At 43.2% G+C, this 15,984-nt stretch overlaps 1 protein-coding gene across 1 annotated transcript in view; it reads left to right on the forward strand.

Annotated features, from left to right (window-relative positions):
- Nucleotides 1-8,312: 8,312 nt before the first annotated feature.
- Nucleotides 8,313-15,984, forward strand: part of XKR4 (XK related 4) — a gene marked incomplete at both ends in the record, with an annotated part of 328,847 nt that continues 321,175 nt past the window's right edge. Inside the window, 2 exons of the mRNA XM_080938735.1 lie at nucleotides 8,313-8,394; nucleotides 8,689-9,499. Coding sequence (XP_080794861.1) covers nucleotides 8,313-8,394; nucleotides 8,689-9,499 — 893 coding nt within the window. The remainder of the gene's footprint in view (nucleotides 8,395-8,688; nucleotides 9,500-15,984) is intronic.

Consider the following 15,984-nt stretch of genomic DNA (forward strand, 5'->3'; position numbering starts at 1 on the left):
TTCAAATGATATCCACTCACTCCCTCCCCACTCACATCTCCCCTTCTCCTCCACTTGTTTCCATGAAGGTGCTCCCTCTCCCAACCACCCTCTCCACCTCAGCACCCTGGCATTCCCCTACACTGGGAAAATTTGCCTTCACTGGACCAAAGGCCTCTCCTCCCATTGATGCCAGACACTGCCATCCTCTGCTACATATGCAGCTGGAGCCATGGGCCTCTCCATGTGTGCTCAGTGGTTGGTGATTTAGACCATGGGAGTTGTGAAGAATTTGGTTGGTTGATATTGTTGTTCATACCATAAGGTTACTACCCTTTCAGCTCCTTCAGTCCTTTCTCTAGCACTTTCACTGGGGTCTCTGTGTTCATAATTCTAAGGTCTATAGTCCTTTGGAGTTTGTTCTGAGAAATCTGGTTTCTGGGAAATTGCCTTTCTAGATGAGTCATCAGTTCTCTTTCATATATTTAAATGTTTGCTCTTTGTCTTGTAATCCTAGATTTTTATGTCACGGAGAGGTCACTTTCTTATTATGCCCATCTGGAGTAATACATTTTAGGGTTATAAATGTTTCCATATACTTCTCTAAATTTAAAAGTTTTCTTACAGAATTGTATCAAATGTATTTTCTATGCCTTTAGTATACACCTTGACACATTCTACACCTAAAGTATTCCCAAAATTTTATTTGTGCCTCAGAGGTCTTGTATTTTTTTTTATAACTTACCTGTTGTTATCATTACTATGTATTCCAACTTATTGGTCCTCTCTTTTAAGACCTGAGATTTTTCTGTTTCACCTGAAACAAAATCAAATAATGAGACAACTACTGAGATTTCTATTTATCTTCTTCAGATTTCTCATCTCCAATATTTCTGTTTTTAAATAATAAAATCTCCTTTTATATCTTGTTGTCTTCCGTGTTTGGTTGTTTGGCTGTGTTCCTTGATACTGTTAGTCTTTTAAAAAATTATGTCTTTGAGTTCTTTACTTGGTATTCTTTTCATTTTAACATCTTTGAAATCAGTTTCTAGAAAATAATGAGTCTTGCTTCCTTTTCCATTTTTATTGTATTTATTGGATGTACGTCTCTTACAGTTTTATGTAGGTTTTTTTTTTTTTTTCTTTTCAGAGAACAGCTCTGTGGTCAGGGAACAGTTTTTTTTCTTCAGCTACTGTGTCCTGAGATACTGGCTTTCTGGTAAGTGTAGACTATGTTTCTAGTTGGGGTTTTTACTGTATACCTATTACTTCTTCAATATATGTAAACTTGGCAGTGGTGCTGTCTATGCAGGTTTCACAAGAAAAGGGGACTTCTAGTAAGAAAGGAAGACATCCTGTTGATGGAGCCATCTATAGGATGTACTCTCTATAATTACTTCTCTTGTTTCTATCACTAATGTCTGCTCTGAAAGGCTTTGTGCTTCAGTGTCTCATAAACGTGTGTGCATATACTTCCTCTTGCTTCTTCTGATCTCGCTGTAGGTATGGAAGTTCATGACTGGGTCTTCAGAATGCCTATGCTCTTGCTTTACCTATTTGTTTTTAATTTCCCCTGTTCTTTAGGCTGAGGCTGTTGCTTAGTGGCAGAACATCGCCACAGGTGACACTGGCCATTACAGTTCCATGTGGAAAGGGGAAGTTACAGTATCAGCAATATGTATCAGTACAACACATACAAAAAGAAGTTAAAAACTAAGTGTTAATAATCTTGGACCATCACGGAAATAACAGAAATTATAGTAGCAGAAATAACCAAAACTTCTCAAATATAATAGATAGAAAGATAGAAGATAGTAAAATAAACAAAAAGCAAGTTAGAATATTTAAGGTAAAATTGTGCTGCCTCTTTATTTTAAACTCCAGAAACCTTTCTTCCCCCTCCTCTTCTTGAGAGAGACCCCAAAAGTGTCGATGCCCTAATGAAATCAGGAGAAACCGAGTGAGAATTAAAATGAAACAATGGATAGATAGACGATAGATAGAAAACAGATAAAATTTTGTTATTAGGAAAGTAAAACAGAATAAGAAAGAAGATACTAAAATATATAGAAAATGACTAAAGAAGAAATATACACAAATCAATCGGTGGATAAAAGAACATTATGGTAATTTTTAAAATAATAAAAAATATACCGTGGTCCTGAGCAGTTGTGATGGCAGGTGTGAATATTTAATATTTCTACCTCAGTCAGTCTGTCCTTCTTCCTCGGGCTGTGTGCCTCTGGAAGAGAACAAGGCTTGGATTTTCACCTTTCTTTTTGTGTGTTGTTCAGCAGCCAGTCATTGAAGATGACTGAGGTATGCGTGTTAGGGAGGTTTTCTGAGGATACTCGGGTTACAGCTGTCTCTAATGATACTCAATGAAACGCTCTCTTAGACAATCTTTAACGAAATGGCTTCTGCACATACACTTTATTCGGCGTGACCAAGGGCTGTATATGAACCTCAGAGAGTGAGAAGTGTTCTAGGTGAATGTAAAATCTTTGGCTAGAGTCCTGGGAATGCCTCATTTGCAGGGAGAGGGAGAGGCATTCCAGGAATCTCAGGTACTTGCTAGCCAAGTTCTTATCTGGAAAGAAGTTGAACTTGAAAGTTTACAGAGGACTCCGTGATAGTCCTCAGGGGGGAAAAAACTGGGGATAATGCCCCCCAGATAAGGTCAGTTAGAAAAGAGGAAGCCCTACTGAAAAAGATAATCCTCCATTTACACTGAGCTCAGAGAAACTATGAAGACATGATAGACTATAACCTTAGCCTCAAGGTACAACAGGTGACCTGGCTTGTTTTGGACCTGGTTCAAATGACTTTATTTTCTCTGCTCACTGTTTAAAAGTAGCAGAGGACCAAAATTCTCTAAGCTAGAATTTTCTATGGAAAGATTGGCTTGGTCGATTTCTGGAGCTCTACTTGGTGACATCCTTCTAACTACATGCTGCCCCCCACAGGTGACTCCATAAGACCACAAAAAAGTGGGTATTGTCTTCAGGGTTCCTATTCCTGCACAAACATCATGACCAAGAATCAAGTTGGGGAGGAAAGGGTTTATTCAGCTTACACTTCCACATTGCTGTTCATCACCAAAGGAAGTCAGGACTGGAACCCAAGCAGGTCAGGAAGCAGGAGCTGATGCAGAGGCCATGGAGGGATGTCACTTACTGGCTTGCTTCCCCTGGCTTGCTCAGCTTGCTTTCTTATAGAACCCAGGTCTACCAGCCCAGATTTGGCACCACCCACAATGGGCGGGGCCAGGGATGGCACCACCCACAATGGGCGGGACCCTTCCCCCTTGATCACTAGTTGAGAAAATGCCTTACAGCTGGATCTCATGGAGGCATTTGCTCAACTGAGGCTCCTTTCTCTGTGGTAACTCCAGCTTGTGTCAAGTTGACACAAAACCAGCCAGCACAGGTATCATGCTGTACTTGGTGGAGTTGGGGCCATCTGTATGCTTATTATCACTCTGACTGTGATTCTGTTTCTCAGGCTATGAATATCTCTGTGTACTCTATCTCCAAGTAAGCACCGCCCCCCCCCTTAATGGCATCTCAAGCCATAACTTTGAAAGGGAATATAAGCTCTCCTTTATTCAGGGTCTCCAACCCAAATCCCACGGAATGTGTTTTTCAATGAGTTCCTATAACATTTCACTTGGGGTGGGGGTATGCGCACACTGAGCCACTTAGTAGATGGATACTGGGTGGTATGACATTACTTTTGAATTCCAAGGAAAATGAGAACTTGGAGACTTGTTTCCCAAAGCAGCACACTGGGTAATATCTTCTCAAGATTACTGTTAGAGCTCCCACCTTTACCTCCATCAGGCACTTGAGAAAACATAGTGCTTCCTTGTCATGAGAACCATTGCCCCGTGTAGCCCTAGCATGGCCCACTCCAAATTCTTCAGCATCGTTTTTATTTTATTTTCCTCATGGTGTCCCTCCTCTTTTCTTATGTTATCTATCCATTCTATGTCCCTGATACACTCAATGTACTGAGCTATGATACCATCTTCTGACCATTTATTCTGTAACCTTAGTTTCTAGGTTTCTCCAAGTCTCTGTGCACTGTTAATCCTCCGTGTGTTTTCCAAGTCTGCCTGCTGAAGATAGTTTGCCTTTTGGAATTCTGGGGACTCTTGAGAGGGTAGAAAAATGTCAGAGCCCTGAGAGGTTACAGAGACTTCTGCTCCCCTTTCTGCTATTGGTCTCTGCTGCTACCTTTCCTGGTTGCTGAATGCTTTTGCTGTAATGCTGGCTGCTGGTTGGAGATATCTTGACAACAAAGATTGGACTTGCCCCAAAGAATTCAATACCTTCAATCAGTAGGAAATAGTTTAAAGAGATCTACAGCATCCTTCCCCTCTAACCAAGTGTTGGCAGGAGGGCGTTGGAAGGGATTGGAGTGGGGCAGGGTGAAAGATATAAAAACCCAATAAAGTAGCCAAAAAAATTATAACTATAGCACTGTGTTCAAGCAGTGTATCAAGCTTACAGATGTACAGAAGTCACCAGCATATAGGGGGATATTTCCATTGTGCTAGTTCATGAAGTTGTTAAGAAAATAGGAGTATATGAAGAAAAGTACAGGGACTGGTCTCATTTAAAGTAGTGGAAATTAGCAGAGGAATAGAACTAGAAAAAAGAAAGATAAGCCACTAAAATAGAGGGTAGAAAAGAGTGTGTATGTACCTGTAATTTTGTAAGGTCATACCTGGTAAATAGCTATGGCTTTCTGAGTATGTGAGAGAGGATGGGAGATAAAGAATAAAAGAAATGAAGTCCAGGAATATTGTGCTGTAAAAAGCCTTCAAAAGCTGCAAAGGTGGCTAAAAAGAAAATGGGGATCAGAAAAAGTGGGTACAGATGCCTGCAGGTGACACATAAAGCAGTGTAATGTGTGAGCTCTGTTCTGATGGTGTTTCCTTTTTTTTTTTTTTTCTCTCTCAGTGAAATGAGACAAGGATGGGAAAGAATATGTCTAGAGCTTAAGAGAAAAACCAACCAACCAAAAAACAAATAATTTCAGTAGGTAGAATCTGAATAGATTAAGAAGATAGGGTGAGCTTGCTGAGTAGCCTCAGGTTCCACTTTGGGTTGACATGCAAGGATATAAAAGAGATGCCTCCGCCAGCAGCTGTGCATAAATGCCAACTGTGCAGGCTCAGATCAGAAGGAAGTGGCAAGCGAGCTTTAACCAGTGTGTGGGGGGTGAGGAGTTTTCCCAATCATGAGGAACTTCAGAGACTGAGATGTATTTAGGCAGTTTTAAGCATGGGCAAACATGATAAGTAGAAAGGATTAAAGGAAACATATTGAGGAAAAGTCTAAATTCAAGTGTGGTTTCTGGAATGTGCTGACCATAGAATGGAGCTAATCAACACAGTATCATTAAAGCTGAGAGCGCAAATCTACAGAGTAATGATAAGGTGATGTGGTATCAATATGAGATCACATTTCTGATAGACCAGGAATCTGTGTTGGACGGGAGTTGATTCTGAGGTAAGTGGTCCAATCACTGTGTTTTAAGGTGTAATTTCAGAAGTTACATGGATACACAAAAAGGATTAGTGAAGCCTGAAGTAATGAAGGGTGGAAGAAATGGGGGGTGGTGGATAGCAGAAATAATGTTCTGAGTGTGCTAGACACGACGAGGGACTGTTTCTTTGCATTTTTGAAAATGTGGTTCTGACATTAGTGAATTCCAGAGATCAGAATCTCTAAGGTTAAGTATGGTGACCAATAAAAACTGAATCTGCTTTGATCTGGTACCCACTATGTTCGGTTTTTGACAGATGCAGTGATTATGTGAAGTGAGTGGAGTTAATAACTAATTCTGAGATGTTACTAGATCAATGGGATGAGAGATTACTGAGAACAGTCTCACACACAAAGCCTGCAAATACATATGATCTTACCTAATCCTCATATTAATCTTGTTTATTAGATAATTTGGCAGGACCCTGGGGCCGGTGATTAGCAGAGCATGCATACGAACATACTTGCTCTGACCTCTCTATACTTCTTCTTCTAGCTACGCGCAGCCATGATTTCTCAGAGATGCACCAGTGTAACTTTAAGGAGACTCTAAGTGGTTTTGAATAAATATACTAATAAGCATTACTAGTTATCTCTTTTCAGAATCTACCAGAAAATTCTCATAATTCCTATGTTTCCATGGGAACATTTGTCAGCACAGAATGTGTTCTTTGTGTTATGGAATGTTCTTTCTAGAAATTCATGCATTCACCTCACTAATATTTATTGAGCCAATAGTCTGTGCAAGGTCTGTGGGGGAGGGGCAGAGGACTTGATCCTCCCAGTTTTACAAGAAGTGTCAATCTGCTTATACCAAGCACGGGAGCTATTCTACTGGGCTTTCTGAGTCTGGTACAATTTAAGACATTGCCTTTGACCTAGAATACACTCTGTCTCTGAGGACCTAGTTACCTAAGAGATCTCCCTAGTGGGTTTGGCACAAAGCACCATCGGTCACAGTACACTGGAGATGGATTTGAATTCTGGAGGAAAAACAACAACAACAACAACAACAACAAAAACCACAGTATTTTCCAAAGGGAACTCCTATTCAAGATGGCCCAGTGTTGAAGCTGGATTTTAAAATGCCTGACCCTAAGTGGCTTGGGCTGCCTCTCATCCTCACCACCCATCTTTTACTAGAAAATTACCACATACATATAATCACTTATGGGCCCACGGCCACAAACTCTTCTACCAGGGTGTCAGGCAAAGACCCAGTAGCAGAAGTCTTTGAGGACAGCTGGTCCTGCATCCACTGGGCGAGAAGAATCTCACTTTGGTCGGGTTGGTGCTACACGAGTGGAATGGTGTAGAACACAGTGGTGGTGTGTCAGTGAGGGTTTTATAGGCAGAGAAGGTCACCATATAGGAGTGCAAACTCATCTGGAGCTGCCCCAGGGAGGGGGCCAGGAAACGGGGAATGTTAAGCTGTATCTCCAAATGCATTAAAAGGCTGAATGGAACTCTTCCTGGCTATACCTGGCTATATCCCCACCCCCTCCCCCCAATTCAAAGTATGTGAGTCACATTGCAATTTAAGGATTACCTTCTTTGTCCCTTATATTTGAAAAGCTAAGGGAGGCAAATTAAAGCAGTTTTTTTTTTTCTGAATTAAAAAAAAAGTAAAGGATATCCCACATTTTACTGGAACTTAAAGATTTTTTAAAAGACTATAACATATTTTATTCTTACTTTCTTTTCGAAGATAGATTAAATTCGAGTCGTTTCTGCAGCTGTGAAACCACATAGTGAGTTTGTACGTTTGTAGGTTTAACGCAAGGTAATTGCAGTTTTGGAATAAGAGGGGTGGCATTAGCTTTGCGATCGGCAACTCCCCGCGTGGGGCGAGGGGCTGGACTAGTTCTCTTTCCCCTGGTTACTAACCGTGCCCCTCCTCCCACCGCGCCGCTCTAGGATGCCGCCAGAGGTGCTGCGTTTCCCACCTGCGGTTAGGAGTGGCCCCACCACGGTGTCTGCCTAGTGCTAGTACGTCAGGTTCCTTAAACTCGCGCGGGGGTGGGGGAGACGCACCCACCTCCTGAGATGGGTATTGCCCCAGGGCCTTAGCATTTCTCCAGGCTGGGGTTTGGCAGTACAGCATCCCTGGGGCTGCCCTCTCCTTATCCGGAGGGCCCGCCCTCTGCTGCCAGCTTTGCTTTAGGTGTTCCAGCCGCGCAGGTCCTGTGCCACCCAAGGATCTTCAGAGCACGGCACGCCCACTATCGCTGCCAGCACAGGGGACCTAGCTTCCTAGTTAAAGCGTGCTGTTCACCCTCGCCTGCAACACACCTAGCACTATACCACACCCAGCCAGGTGCCCGAGCTCCCAGTACAATACAAAGAGACCCGCTCTTCCCCAGCCCTCGCCGCTGCCACGCCCGCTCGTGTCCCCTGCTCTCGGACGTGGCCCAACACGGAGACTAACACGCGGCGTGCTTTGCCCACCCCATTTCCCCCCCCCCAGCCCCCCAGCGTCGAGGAAATCTACCCAACGTTCTCCGAAATCCCACGAGCTCGGGCCTCCGACTGCCGAGCTACTGCCCTCCGCGTCCATCACCGGCCAGCCCGGCAACCCCCCTCCCCTCCCCGCCCCAACCCAGCCGCCGCTCCCCTCCATCTCGGCCCCTCCTCCAGGCCCTCCCTTCTCGCCCCTCCCCAGCCGGGGTGGGAGCGGCGGCAGCTGGAAGGGAAGGGATGAGGTCATCCTCTCCCTCGGAGTCAGCTGGTGGAGGAGAGGCTGCGGGAGGAGGGAGCGCGCGCGAGGGGAGGAGAGGAATGTGCAGGTCCGAGGAGCGCCGCGGCGGCCGCTGCTGCTCCTGCTGCTGGCGGCGGCGGCGGCTCGTGCTGCAGCCGCGGGGCCGGGCTGGCGCGGAGCGCGGGCGGCTGTCAGGGGCGCGCGCGGGCCGGCGCGAGCAGCGGGGCTCGGCGCAGGCAGCCAGGCGGCGCTCCTGCGGGTCCCGAGCGTGCGGCTAGCCGGGCCCAGCGCCCAGCCCCGCGGGCGGCGGCGGGCGAGCGAGCGGCCGGCGGAGTAGGAGCAGCGGAGCGGCGGGGCCAAGGGAAGGAAGCCGGGGCGAGGCGAGGAGGTGGCGGGAGGAGGAGGAGACAGCAGGGCCAGGTGTCAGATAAAAGAGGGCTCTCCTCCGCTGCCGAGGCATCATCATGGCCGCTAAGTCAGACGGGAGGCTGAAGATGAAGAAGAGCAGCGACGTGGCGTTCACCCCGCTGCAGAACTCGGACAATTCGGGCTCGGTGCAAGGGCTGGCTCCGGGCTTGCCGTCGGGGACCGGAGCTGAGGACCCGGAGGCGACGGGAGGAGGCTGCTGCCCGGACGGCGGCGGCGGCGGCTGCTCGCGCTGCTGCTGCTGCTGCGCCGGGAGCGGCGGCTCGGCGGGCTCGGGCGGCTCCAGCGGCGGCGGCCCGGGCGGCGGGGCGGGCTCGGCGGCGCTGTGCCTGCGCCTGGGCAGAGAGCAGCGGCGCTACTCGCTGTGGGACTGCCTCTGGATCCTGGCCGCCGTGGCCGTGTACTTCGCGGATGTGGGGACGGACATCTGGCTCGCCGTGGACTACTACCTGCGGGGCCAGCGCTGGTGGTTTGGGCTCACCCTCTTCTTCGTGGTGCTGGGCTCGCTCTCGGTGCAAGTGTTCAGCTTCCGCTGGTTTGTGCACGATTTCAGCACCGAGGACAGCGCCACGACCGCCACTTCCAGCTGCCAGCAGCAAGGAGCGGATTGCAAGACGGTGGTCAGCAGTGGGTCTGCAGCCGGGGATGGCGAGGCTCGTCCTTCCACGCCGCAGAGGCAAGCATCCAACGCCAGCAAGAGCAACATCGCCGCCACCAACAGCGGAAGCAACAGCAACGGGGCCACCCGGACCAGCGGCAAACACAGGTCTGCGTCCTGCTCCTTCTGCATCTGGCTCCTGCAGTCACTCATCCACATCTTGCAGCTCGGGCAGATCTGGAGGTACTGTATCAGGGTCGGGGTTGAGGGAGGCTACTTCTGTATCCACATGCCTGCCCACCATGTCTACTGTTCTGCTAATGCATGAAATCTTTCAATAACGACTGTTAAGCCAAATCACTCTTGTGTTTATTTTCTTTCCTAAACTGCTCGCTACCTAACTCAGGTTAGGTGAGGAAAAAGAAACCAATGGAGGGCATGAACGTGTTTGTGGTCTGTCATACTCCCCATCTCATAGACTCATCAGCTTTTCTATATATGCTACAAGTTCTCCTCGGATTCTAGACGTATTATTTCAGTAGTAGAGGGCTCCTCTCACACTTTCTTAAAGACATTACGCAGAATTCGTGGTGTGTTGTACTTTGGATGGTTTGCTTTGTGTTGGGGGTGGGTAGGGTTACACTTCTGATTAAGCAGGAATTTTTACTGCTCAAAGGTGCCCGCACATGAATGATAATGGCTAAAGAAGTTCTGAGATCACAGTGCTGTTAATAAATATTTGGCATGTATATGTATATGTAATGAATCAACATACACCATTTTAGGATGTGTGTGTACAAGTGTGTGTGTGTACAAGACTTTAGGAAACTGACTTCCGACTACCTCGAAGCAGCTTTATGTCTACTTTCACATGTAACTGAGAACCTTTAGAGTAGGGGTAGCAAGCACGTTGGGTAAACTTTAATTGTCCATTTCCATTGGCTGGTTTGCTGCTTATCACTTGACCCACCAATCTCTTTACATCGATGTCACTTTGCTTATCCACAGAAGTACAAGACTCAACTTGTTGGGCAGGGTGGAGCCATGACTCAGGCATTGATGCACAGAGGTAGAATGTGGTAGGAAAATATGCTCACAAATCTGTTCTTTGAACTTCTCTGTGGTTAGAAGCTTTGGAACACGGTGTTCAACACAAAAGAAATATGTGTATAGAAGAATATAGAGGCTATTACCCTAGAGGCTCCTTGGTTTTAACACAGCTTAGTAAAAATGTGTGGAAACTTCCTACCAAGTGGACTGATAATGGCCAGCCTTCTGCACTGTGACCTGTAGGATTTTTTTTTAATAAAAGACATTGTAAGTCATTGGCATGATGAAATATCCCATGAAAAAACATCTCAGAGTATTTGTAGCACAGATTCACACACTTCTTTTTCTTTCTGGCAGACAGCAGTGTCCTCATCTGAGGAGACTAAGTATAGCAATCCCATTGCTCTTCCTAGAGCCAGTATTTGTAAGGCAGGGTGGGAATGGCTTTGGATTCTTTGACTTAGAAACCATTTAGAGAAGATACTTTCTGGTAAACTGATGTATGGTGTATGCTCAGACAGATTGATGTGGAAACATCTATATTTCAGATCCAGGGAGATTTTCCTAAAACATTAGTTAACTATGTCAGTTCAATTTCCTGCAGACAAGTAGGAAGGCCCAGACTGAGTATTCTTCTTTTATTATGAAGAAGAACTAGGAGGGTTATTTAAGTACTGAAGTTATTTAGTAGTTCCGATGTACAGGATTAGCAGTTTTAATCTAGCAGTGTGGTGCAGAAAACTTCCCATCCTATTTGGTAACTTGTGAAAACTTTATAAAAGATGTTGAAATCACTTCCTTTTAATTATTCGTGAATCGGCAATATAAGTACTTAATAGTTATAGTCACTATATACCTGTGCACGCTTCCTACAGACTGACACGTTCTGAAAAGCATGTGGTGCCAAACTCAGTGAACTGAAGAAGTCATTTTAGTTATAATGTTTATTAGACGTCTGAGTCTAAACATTGTCCCAATTGAAAATAATGTTTCATCTCTTCAGGAAATTATGGCGAGAAAGTGAGAAGTAGGAAAACATGTGGAGAAAAATATCATAATGAGACAATCACCTGGGTCAGTGGGTCTAATGGAGGACCCCTGAGGGGACAAAGGGCGAAAGAGTAGGTTGAACATAGAAAGGAGACCACAGATTGTCAGATAAGTGTGCTGCCAGCTGAACCTGGGAGAAACTTGTGGCTTCGGTTTTTTTGGTTTGTTTGTTTGTTTGTTTTTGCTTTTTTTAAGATTCCTACAAAATATCCCTGAGAGACTCTGTGGTTTATTTTTATGAGTGGCTCATCTGAGTTGAGCTGTTCTGTTTGGAAATATTAGGCCTTTGTCATTCATCACTGTCTAATGAGATGTTCACTGTGGAAATCTGTATTGTTACTCAACCCATGATTTTGTTTTGCTTCAATTATTTGAGGAATCTCATGCTAATCTTGTACAACTGTGATCTAAAAATAGCCTCTGTATTTTATCTTTTTTTCTTTTTTGAAAATAAGCTTCTAAATTACTTTGATGGAGTGTAGATAGCTGTAAAGAATGAGACGGAATATGAGAGTCAATACTCAAATGCTTTTGTGAATATGTTCCAGTTTCTCCATGTTAAATATTTGGATAGAACTTTGTAGGGGGAGGGGACATGTAACTTTCATAAGTAATAAAAAGTGACTCATCTAAGATTATTTTATTGGATCCAGTGTAATGACTTAGACCACCATATATCTTTAAATTAGACGTAGTTCTTGGCCTGCTCCAGCTCTATTTTTCCAAGCACTCTGTACAAATACTGCACTGGCTTCAGGGTACTGAGTGTTCTGCAGCTCATAGGTTATCATTCGTGTTTTAACATGCTGTCCTGAATAAGACAGACTTTTATCGAGGTTGCTAACCTATCACTGCGTTGTTGTGAAATTCCAGTTATTTTAGGGTACGATCAGACTCTAAAATTTTTCTATAGCTAAAATATTTTAGAATTGCATCCATATGTTTGTTTGTTCTGAAATAAGCCACTTAAAACATCGTGAACAAAATTTGCATGTCTTATACATGTATTTATGACTACAACTGCTAAAAGCAATGATACATGCTCATTTTAATTAAAGTTTACTAATGGGAAATTAATGGAAGCTTTTAAAGTCATAGGAGGTGGTGCTGGGAAGGAGCCATTCAAAATAACGAAGTGAGCTTTTGCTATCACGTGGAAAGAGCAACCACAGTTTTAAGAAGCTGTTCCTGCAAATGAATGAGAAAATGCTTCTTTATTGTTCTCTTTATATGATTTCAGAATGACTAAGAATGTAAATCAGTCAGTGGGAATCATGGATGGCACACCTTTTAAGTCTGCCTTTAATAATGTGGTCTGCAAAGGAAAGTTATTCAGCACCATTACTAAGCATGGGTTAAAGCAGTGATGGGAATGTTATGAGGAAATGTCAAATTCTCACTTGGTGATCTCCTAAATTTACAGTAAACTGGAAGGGACCAGTTAATATCTCTTTGTATAAGAGAACTGGCTTAAAATGATAATATATTTTCCAGGGTCACCCTGATAACTCACATTAGATCTAGCATCCAGAACAATGTTTGTCTTATTCTAAAGTTTTTGTTCTTTCTGGATTAATTAACTGTGCCCACTTGGATGATAATGACAACAGTATGTGAAAATGATGCTGTTCTGATCTGAGGTTTGAAGATAGAAAAGGGTTTGCAGTTTAGATAGGTGGAGGGTCTTTTCAGTAGACACATCAGCTAAGGGGAGACTAGAGACACGTGCTCACAGTCCAAGCCAAGCACTACTCTGGCTACATCACTGGGTTCTTTCATTGAGTCCTGGCTTCAAAGCATGATTCCATATTAGCTCTTATGATTAGGTGGTTTAATGTATGTGGATATGCAAATAGCAATTGCAAATAATGCTGGTCCTAGAGATAAGAAAGATGTAGGAAACAGAACATAGGTCACACTATAAACCTGTAAAATATGTGCTTTACTGATTCAGCATTAGTCTTGAATCCTGACAATATTGGTGACATTTGCTGGTTACTTGGATAACTACTTTTTGTATATTTGTGTTACTTTGTTGTGCATATATATTATTTTATCTAGTCAACCTATATTGAATATGCACAATGTGGAATTTACTGTTCTAGACACTAATTTTCCTAAGGTAGATAAAACATACATCCTGGTACCTGCTTTATCATGAGGAAGACAGAATATACACAAAGTACTTCAAAAATAAGTTTAAGTCTTTCAATAGAAACAAGAAATTTAAACATGCTTGATAGTTTCTGTGAGGCAAGAGATGTCTTTATAAAAGTTTAAAAGGTGAGAAAACATGATGATTCACTTTATAGCTTTGTGTACAAGAAAGCATAGATGCTGGGGGCAAAAGAGATGATCAGGTTACACTGTGTGCCCCCAAACACAGAGTTGGGGAGAGTAACTATAGAGAAGACAGAATGAAATGTTTTGTACTGGATAATAGAAAGGATCGAGACTTTATTCGGAAGTCAAGGAGGAACCTTTGAAGGATTATAAAGAACAGGGGCTTGCAAATGTGTAGCAACATTGTTTTATTCAAAGCCATTTTCACAGTTGAAAGTCTCAGAAGAGATGCCATTATTTCCCCTGACTCAACAATTTCTCTTCCATTCATAAAACACAGGAACCTCACAGGACTTGATTGGGGGTATTATTGAAATATATAAAGAAACCCCATATATTGGAGGGTTATTTCTCACATTAACAGACTGTTCCGTTCGGTCTGTACAAAATACAAAAGAAAGTTTTGTATCAAAATGCATTTGGGAGTTTTCTGTTGTTTTAAAGAGCAGTTCAACTAGGATATGGGAGGACAATGGAGTTGACTTTATGTAATTTGCATTTCTTGATCTTTGAGGAGCAATTTTGCTAATACTTTAGAAACCCCAAAAAGCTTGTCCTATTTTTTTTTTTTACTTGATCCTCAATTAATGTTTAAGGTAGTACATCCATTTTACATATACGGAAATTAAAACAGATACTTCTAAGTGTTATCTTCTGTAGGTTATATGGTTTTGTGCAGATCCTAGAATTTGATGTTCCTAGTTGAGGATGGGTGGGGAAAACAAGCTAAAAATGGTCAGCAAAGCTAAGGGTGATGATTTCGGTGGAAAAGAATTAGGAAAATCTGAGGGTGCTCTGATAAGAGGTGAAGAATGCTCATGGAAAGAGACGAACAGGTGTGGAGATGCTCTGCCAATGAGTAGGAAAGATTGAGTGGGTGGCGTCGTTGGTGGAGCACATCTGAATCTTTACCAATAAATCTAACAAAAACAGACGGGAAAACAATAGGATTGAAGTCATGAAAAGCAATTTTTCTAAGGATTTAAGTTATAAAAAGCACCCACTTTCTGTTCTTGGGGTTCCTCAACAATTAAAAATTATGCTACTTAGAGCCAAGGTTGAGACAGTTGTGCTGCGTGTGGAGGGGTTGCTGGACAGTCCCTCTTCTATGCTTGAACTATTGGGACCATCCCCATCATTACGTTCAGCCTCAAAACAAGCTTTCTGTGGGTGAAGGAAGCAAAAAGCCTTTTTTCTTCAATCCAGCCCTTGTGCTGGTTAAAAGCTACCTGTTGGTTTATGGACCCACTCTCTTCCCTAAAGCATCCCAAATCCCCACAATGGCCCTGAGTAATCCCCGAGTTAGCCGATGGGTATAAATCCACACATAGAGAGCTTTCTGTATGTCTAGTAGGATTTCTTTGAGTTGGAATAATTTATCATTGGTAGAAATATCTGTGTGCTATCCTCTTGGTAACTAAAAGAAGAGTCCAAAGCGGACCGTATTTACTTCGTGAGAATGAACATTTTATACATATTATTCCTCCATAGCATCTCAGCCTAGCTTAACAAGGTGATTGAATATAGCACCCATGTGAGTGTATTCCCTTGGTTTTTGACATTATCTATTAATCATTTGGGTGGTAGTAATTATAAAAGTTTTTGATCAATTACTTAAAAAAATTCTTATTAGGGTTGGGGTGATAGCTCACTAGTTGAGTACTGGCTGCTTTTGCAGAGGACCTCTGTTGAATTGCCAGCATCCACTTGACAGCTCCTAACTACCTGTAACTGCAGTCTCAGGGGATCTGATGCCTTCTTGCGACCTCTGCTGGCAGAAGACACTCATCACATAAAATAAAATTTAAAAATCTTTAAAAATTCACATTGACAAAATTTTCAATGTATCTGCTGTCAAACATTTTATATTTTACAACTTAAATACAGAACCAGATAGTCTGTGAGTCTAAATAGCACAGATTGCCATTTAACTGTGCAGTGACTTGTCTTTGTATAATCACTTGATAATCAGAATGCTCATTTTTTTTTCTTGTTTTAGAAAGTCATGTAGCATACTCACTAGACCCACAAAGGCAAGACTCAGGCAGTAGAATAGGCTTGGTTGTTCTACAGCGTGAAGTGTGAGTTGGTGTATGAGGAAAGAAAGAACTTAGCAGCTCTAAGTTTATAGTTCTGATGAGTTGTTAGTTCTCAAGGAAAATCATATCCAACAATTCTTGGCTGCCCTTGATATATTTGATCAGGATCCTTCATGACTCAACCATAACAAAATCTCACCTCATTCCATCTACTGGAAGGCATGTTGGATACCTTTATAGGATGAT

Source organism: Micromys minutus (assembly GCF_963924665.1).
Source record: "Micromys minutus genome assembly, chromosome: 26".
NCBI classification, from domain to species: Eukaryota; Metazoa; Chordata; class Mammalia; order Rodentia; family Muridae; genus Micromys; species Micromys minutus.